This window comes from Tupaia chinensis, unplaced genomic scaffold, assembly GCF_000334495.1.
Source record: "Tupaia chinensis unplaced genomic scaffold, TupChi_1.0 Scaffold145870_1, whole genome shotgun sequence".
NCBI lineage: Eukaryota > Metazoa > Chordata > Mammalia > Scandentia > Tupaiidae > Tupaia > Tupaia belangeri.
The window spans coordinates 3,253,143-3,261,257 of NW_006205727.1; the positions used below are offsets into that span (position 1 = coordinate 3,253,143).

Consider the following 8,115-nt stretch of genomic DNA (forward strand, 5'->3'; position numbering starts at 1 on the left):
ACTCCCACATGGCTGATGGCGGTTCAAGTTCTGGAGCTGGTGGCTTGCTTTCCTGCTTTCCCACTTTCCCTGTCTCACTCTGGTAAAATTAAAAAATAATAAATAAAATAATTATTTAAAAAAAGATCTTAAAAGCTACCAGAAGAGAAGATTGACAAAAACTAGAGTAGACTTTTTAACTCTAGACAAGAGTAGTCTGTCTTCAAAATGCTTCAAGGTAGCCATAAGCCAAGAACTACAGTAGAACATTGATTAATTGAACAGTTTTTTTTACAATAAAACACCAGGCCATATGCTTTTCTGGGAGAGTGATACTAAGCTTTCTAGAACAGATCATTTCGACTATTTGACTTCCTCAGAGATCAGAAAAAGAGGAAATATTCTCCAAGTCATTGGTAAGGCTGAGGGTAGCCTAGGTCCTAAAGTAAGATTAAAAATAGAGAGAGGGATATTATAAGCTATTTCACTCATTACATAGAGACAAGGATCATTTTCAAATGTGGAATATACTTTAAAAAGATAGCATCATTACTACACTGGCATTAACCCTGGCATGCAAAGGTGGCATAATGTATTGGCTCGTCAGAAAAGTCATGACATATGTTTCTGTTTCTTTTTTGCAAAAAATGCATCATGACTTTTCCAATGACCCAATAGAAAATCCCCCTATCTATAATTAATAATCTCAGAAAAAGATGGGGTGGGGGAGGGGGAGAACAAAACCTGTCTTTCCTACATGAACTTTAGCCACTACTATACATTGTGTTGTCAGAAAAATCATGGTGTATTTTTCTGTTTTCCTATGCAAAAATGCATTATGACCTTTCTGACAACCCAGTAGTTTACGTCATTATCAAACACTAATATCTTTCCCTTGTCAAAATAAAATTCTCTCCATCCTTCTTCCCTCATCTGATCTCTATGTCTCTTTTTGTCTTCGTGGCCAGTGCCTTGCTGTCCACATGTTCGCCTCCCCCTCATGCTCTCACCCCTCCATCTCCCTGACATTCTCTTATCAGTGCCATCATGTTGGTAAATCCTTACAATCACTACTCCATCCTCACATTATCTAACTTAGCAGCACCAGTGATCATTCACTCTTCCTCGAAATACTTCTTCATTTAGCTCCCCCCAGAATTTTTCTTTCTCTCTTTTCCTACCTCACTAGTCATGCCTTTCAACTTATTTGCCAGTCCCTTCTTTCTCTTCTTTGTCATCCAGGGGCTCATTCCTTGGTTGACATCTTTTTTTCCGTCCTCACTCTTGATGACCTCCTGCAGCCTATTGGCTTTAAATACCACCTTTTGCCAAGTGGATATTTCCAGAGCACTTTCTCCTAAATTCAGCCCATGGATTCAACTGCCTACCTGACCTCTTTGCTTAGATAATATTTCAAAGCTATTGTCCCAATTCCCATGTCACCTTCTTTTTGGGGGGGGTGGGGAGGGTGGGGAGGGTGGGGAGAGGTTTTTGCCTTAGGGCACATGTGCTCACCAGAGAGACAGACAGTGAGAGAGAAAGTAAGAAATCACCTTCCGGGGGGGGTTGGCCACGCTGCCGTCCCTTTCCTCCCAGGATCTTAGACATACACACACACACACACACACACACACACACACATCTGGTGTGAGTTTCAAGCTACCAAGTCCAGGACTTGAACCACGGTTGGCCAGGTGGTAGTCCAGTGATGTAACTGCTATGCCATCTGCTGCCTTCTCTCTCCCCCCGCCCATTTTCTTATATCCTCTCCAAATGTACTCCTCCCAACTTGGCCCTAAATCTGTGCCATCCATAGTCTTACCCCTCTCAATTATGGCAATTCTGTCTCATCAGTTGCTTGAGCCAGTCCTGAAAGCCCTCCTTATTTATTTTTGCACATCTACTCAAGTTGGTTTTTTCCATTAAAAAGATATCACTGACCACTTCTTACCAATTCTACCACTGGGTCAGAGCCACCATCATTTCTTGCCTAGATTAGGACCAGCATCACTGAACTGGACTCCCTATTGTCTTCCTACCTTACTCAGTAAATGCCAAAGTCCTATGATGGCAGGCAAATTCCAGTGCAATTTAGTCACCTTCTTTTGCTCCTCAGATGTCACTTCTCACTTGCTTCACTCCAGCCCTACTATTTTTGGAATACTACCTGGAAGCTTCCACCTTATGGACTCTGCATTAATTATTCCTTTTGCCTGGATTGACTTTCCTCTTGTATCCGCATGGCTCGGTCCCTCACCTCCTTAAGTGTATCTAGACAAATCTGTAGAAAATCTATAAGAAAATCTACTGAAAAGCCCACAATAGCATTTACTATAATACATATATTACTTTGCTCTTTTTCCGTAGCTCTAATCATTCATTTGTTTAATGGGAAGGTGGGAAAAAGGGGAAAAGAGAGGTATTTTTGACAAGGTCTCACCATATAGCAATTTTCTTGTTTTAGCCTCCCTGTTAGCGAGGACCACAGGTACATGCCACTGAATTCAGGCCTCCCACACAGCCCTGGCCACCATGCAGCAGAACCCTGCCACATGAACCAGTATATCAGACCTCTAATTGCTTCTTAGCACCATGCAGAATTTACTTGTCTTTAATTTTGATTATTATATATTGTCTCTCTCCTCTTGCTAGGTTAGGGATTTGAACAAATGAAAAGATGCTTAACCTCATTAATTACAATACAATGCAAAGTAAGATCAAAGTGAAAGTCTACTTCACACTCACTAAATTGGTTTTTAAAAAAAATCTGATGATACTAAGTGCTCACAAGGATGTAGAACAATTGAAACTGTCACGTACTGCTGATAGGAGGGTATGTTGGAGTAACTGCTTTAGAAAATACCTTGCTTCATAAGACCTAGGATCTCAGCAGTTTCACTTCTACATCCACACCCTTGAGAAACTCATGCTGCAGGATCTAAGCACAAGTGTGTCCACAACGGAATTATTCCTAACGCAAAAACTAGAGACAAGCACAATGCCTGTTTTTAAGAGAACTAATAAATTACAGTGTGTTCATTCACACAGTGGAATATTATGCAGCAGTGAAAATGCACTAGTTATGTTCAGTAACGCTGATGCTTCTTAGAAACCAGTTTTCAGTGAAAAAGCAGTTTTCAGAACATTACATACAGCATTGCACTATTTTTTATAGAGCTCACACCAAGCAAGACTAAATGTATTATTTGGGGATATATACATATCTTATAAAACTATTTTTCAAAAGTAGACTGAGAAGCCAGACAGTGGTACAGTGGTAATGTAACTGAATGCACTTAGAAAGGTCCCAGGTTACATGTCTCCCTGTGCATGGGCACAACTGTGACCGAGGCAGCTGAGATTCAGGATGGATCATAGTGTGAAGACCCTGTTAGGATCACCTCCCTCCTTCCTCCCTCTGATGAAAGAAAGTAAAAAATATTTGAGAATGATACACATAAGTTCACAGATAGCATAATGTTTACCTCTGGGAAAGGGGCAGAGAAATTAGAAAAGGAGTGCACAAAAGACAACAGCATTGCCAGCGTAGTAGTTTTTAAGTTTAATAGTGGGTTTTGTCTTGATCCTTTATAACTAATACGTATACATGTGTGCATGCAAGTTTATATGACATATTTGCTTCATTATACACTGTGAGTAGAGTGGATGTGTGCAGAGTGTCCACCTTGTCCAGAGATACTGCCATAATGACAAGCAGAAACCAATGAACGGAACTCTACATTTCCTTACTTTCTTCACGATTGACAATTTTTTTTTTCTTTCTCTTCCTTAGCATGTCATCTACTCGGTGAAATTTTTCATTTCGTATGCAATTCCAGATGTATCAAAAAGCACGAAGAGCAAGATCAAGAGAGAAAAATACCTCACTCAAAAGCTGCTTCATGAGAGTCACCTCAAAGATATGACAAAAAACATGGGGGTGATAGCTGAGAGGATGGTAGAAGCAGTAGATAACAGTTTTCGACCAAAGTTAGAATAAGGGCTTATTCTGTGAAGCACTTTAAAGAATTAAGCTCTGTTAAAATATATTATGAATCACTAAATGAGAATGTTTTAAGTTAAATCACTTTGGCAAATATGAGTCTTAATTATTGCCATTTTCATGTATATCATTTTTCAGTTTCAGCTAGCAATGTGGGAACTGGAAGATGTAAAATGTAGATCAAGACTGGCATGAAATTAATCACCTGGAAAGCCTAAAATATTGCCCTTTACTGATCATTGGAATTTTAGTAACAAAGAAAAATTCTCTTAGTGGGCTTAAAAACCCCCTTGTAAGGCCAAACTTTTTTGGTTACTTTCATTATTTTCTATTCTCAATCAAGCACACGGTCCTCTTTATTTTTTTGTAACGTTTCATTTCTTCACTTTGCCAGTTCTGTTCCAGAGTTATCTTTTCCTTACAGCACCATCATTAAAAAACTAGATGTGTGCTTAATAGCTTTTGTGTGACTAAAAATAGCCAAGTTGAGCTTCACTTTGAATGCTGTTTTAGTGGCAAATAGACTCAAGAATTCACAATATGTATTATCAGCTCCCTACAGAAAGGAAACTTCAGCTAATCAGAGGAAATAGTTTCAGCCTTCATTTTGACCTGCCTTTCCATCTAAGAGAAATTCTTAGTGGATCAGCATGAAGATAGCAAAGTTTTGAAGCATATTTGTTCTAACCCACAGTGACACCTTTTATCTTCCAGGAGCACTCTTAGAATGTTCTGTGCCTAATCAATGTTGATTGCTTTGCACACCTCAAGGGGATAAAATGTCAAAAGTAGGAAAAATTACAGATTCAAATAGAATTGTAACTCACATTGATCTGGATAATTAATTTATCTCCTCTAAAGACGTATAGTTTCTTGAGGGGGAAATTATATCACATGATTAAATTACATTCTTACCAAGGTAATGGTCTGGAAAAGATAGGCCGGTCATTTTCCCACAGCTGACTTTTTATTCATTGGTGCAAGGTACAGTATTACAATATTACAAATCACCAAGCGCCTTTGCGATTGGCTCACTGTGTAGCCATATGACTTGACGACGCTGTGTCAAGTTAAAGGAATAGCACTAATTGTGAGCCACACTAACTGTGGTCCTTGTGAGGGATGTGCCTTCCACTCAGGGAATCTGAATGGCTTTATTTCTGTATGCAAAGCAATCAACATACCAAAGTATCTGCCATAGATGTGGCTTCCTCGTACCCTCCACCCTCTTACTCTGGGCCCAGTAACTCGATTGTAATTGTGTGTTTGCACTAGACACAGGTTTATACCAAGATTCCTAATCAAGAAAAGAGACTCTGGATTTGATTTGAGCTTCCAGTTTCCTCCAGGACCAATCAAGCAGTTAAGGGTGAAAAAGGAAAATGGTTTGCTCACAACCCTTCCATCACCTGGAGGTCACCTGCTGCCTCCTACGTCACTGTGTGTATCTTGCTGTCAGGCCATCTGGTGAGCTTTACTGCCTCTTAAGTATCAGGCTCTCTGGTAACTGGAGTAGACGTGGAGCTGCACCTGTCACCCTGGACTGGTAACAGTCAGTGCAGTGCTGGTGCAGGAGGAGGAGGTGATTTGCATCATGTCCATGCTGGATGGGCCTCTACCCACCGGGATGCTGTTGAACACTTAGGTGCCAAAGGAATCAACCTATCAGCAAATCCCAGCAACAAAAGAAAGTGAAATATGACTAAGTAATCAGATTTTAGAGCTATGTTTTATATTAAAGTAGTTTAACTCCCAAACACAATTTTAAATGGTTGCCACAAATGTTCACTACATATATTATATATTACATATAATTTATCAAAGCAGTATTCTGGGCTTTTGAATTGTCCCTATGGATCAGGGACATTTGACTATGTTTCTTGATAATGTTCATGATGTGGTGAGAGAGGGCTTCAGATCCAGGCCATGTGAGGTCTGACTGTGCTAGGACAGAAGAATGAATTTTTGCCACTGGAGGAGATGGTTCCTCGTTTCTGCACAGCCTGGCTGGGGGTGCCACCGCTCTGTGATGCTGCTCCTGGAAGTGGCCATCGCTTCCTATCTCTGAAGCGTGTGACATCTATCTCCTAGTGTTTGGTTCAGCAATCACTCACTGTTTATGTCAGCATAGAAAGGAAATGTTTGTATCTTTTATATAGATGATAGGACTTCAAAAGAAACGTACATTTATGTTTGCATAGCCCCAGCTGAGAAAATCCTCCCCATAGTTTAAATTGTGCTGCTGTGGACAGGAGGGAAAAAAATAAAACCTGCATTTTTAAGGGCAGCAAACATGATGTTTGACATTGCTAAATGCCCAAAAAAGCTAAGTTATAGTGGAGACCTAGAGTCACCCATGGCATCAGCAGTATTAATGTCAGTCTAGTGCTGATATGTCAGTGATGAAGAAAAATATGGGCCCATGTCTGCAGATGATAGCTGGCTGCATCTGTAAACACAGCAGAAGTAGCACCCCCACCCAGAACCAAGGGGCATGACAGTGGACCCATGAAGGGAGAATGTGGCCCTCAACCTGTCCGGTGTTAACCACTAGAGAAGTTTTCATTTTATGTCCTTTTGTAATGCCTGTGAATTTTAGTGGATTGGTGCATTAGACCAAATACTCAGGGGATTTTTCTTTAAAACATCCCTCAGATATGTCATTAGGGAAAGCTGTCCTTTTTGTTTTAAAACTAACCAAGACCATCATGCAAAATGTCCTCCAAATCCCCCTTTTCCACTGCATGTGCATCTTGACTTTCATAAGATATTAGCTCAACATAAGAGTCAGAATGTGCCCTGTTGTTGAAACACTCCTTGTACCATTTTCCTATGTTCATATTATAAACTGTCTGGAAAGTGAAAATGTATGAGCAGATTACCTAAAGTAGAAGTGAAATATTCATGATGCTTTTCATACACTGTGCATAAGATGTAAAGTTTGTAATTAATGTTAATTTCTGTGCATTTTAATATTCTTTTATAATTATGAGCATTTTAATAAATTCATTTTTACAAACCAGACTGTGGTCTACCCTGTAATCATTTTAATGTTTTTAACAAACAGGACAAATATATATCTGCTATTTACTACTGACCAGATACATGCTAAGATAGCAAATGTGAGCTTTTACATAGGTTGTATCCAAAATTGTGTTTTTCATAGTCTACACTTACTTTAAAATGCTGATTTTCTATGAAATACTGGGGATAGGTTTCAGCCAGGGCTGCTGGATAGAGCTGTTGGGATTGAGCCCTGCACAAGGCACCAAGCACAGAAAGCCTATGAGAGCTGACAACCAGCCTACCTCTGCTCATCATACCAGGTACACTGGGTGGACACTGACTAGGAGGAAGGGAAGTTTTGTCTAATTATATAAAGATGCCCTCCACTTGATAAGCCAGGATTACTGGGGACGATGTCACCCAGAAAGGATGAGACTCTATTAGTATCGGAAAGATGCTATAAAGTCCTACAGCAACCCTGGATGCAGAAATGAGAAGAACATAAAGAATAATCTGATCATAAAAATCAACTTTTTATCCTTATCCAGCTTTTTATTCATTCCATCATCTTGTTTTTTTTTTGGAGAGGTTTTGCTATAGGGTGCGTGTGCTCGCCAGACAGAGAGAGAGAGAGACAGAGATAGAAAGCGAGAAATCACCCCCCCAGAGGGGATGGCCACACCGCACTCCCTTCTCCTCTTGGGATCTTGGGCACGCATGCACACGTGCCCGGTGTGAGTTTAAGCCACTGGGTCTGGGACTCAGACTGCAGTCAACTATATGGGAGTCCAGGGACATAGTCATTATGCTAACTGCTGGTCCCCCTTCATTCCATCTTTTGATTTTTCCCAACCTACCAACTTAAACCTCAATAGACTTATAATAAAGTAAGTTAAATATAGTGGGCCAATAGGAAGAAATCTGATCACAAAATGATACTCTTGGGACCAGTACTGTACTTATACTCCCTATAAGTCTTTCAATGCCAGCAAAGGGACAATTCCAAGTTTCTCTGAAACACAGTACCCCCTTCTCATTTGAGAACGAAGATAGGCTCCAAAACAATTAGTATTTATCTGACATGCACCAGGCCAGGTGTTTTCTATATTATCTTACTGCCCACATGA

The 8,115-nt window shown here is 40.1% G+C and overlaps 1 protein-coding gene across 2 annotated transcripts in view; it reads left to right on the top strand.

Moving 5' to 3' along the window:
• The window catches only part of ANO6 (anoctamin 6), a 217,026-nt gene extending 210,020 nt beyond the window's left edge, over nucleotides 1-7,006 (top strand). For both annotated transcript variants that reach the window (XM_014584198.2, XM_006168558.2), the window contains one exon: nucleotides 3,773-7,006. In XM_014584198.2, coding sequence (XP_014439684.1) covers nucleotides 3,773-3,979 — 207 coding nt within the window. In that variant the 3' untranslated portion in view covers nucleotides 3,980-7,006. The remainder of the gene's footprint in view (nucleotides 1-3,772) is intronic.
• Nucleotides 7,007-8,115: the final 1,109 nt, after the last annotated feature.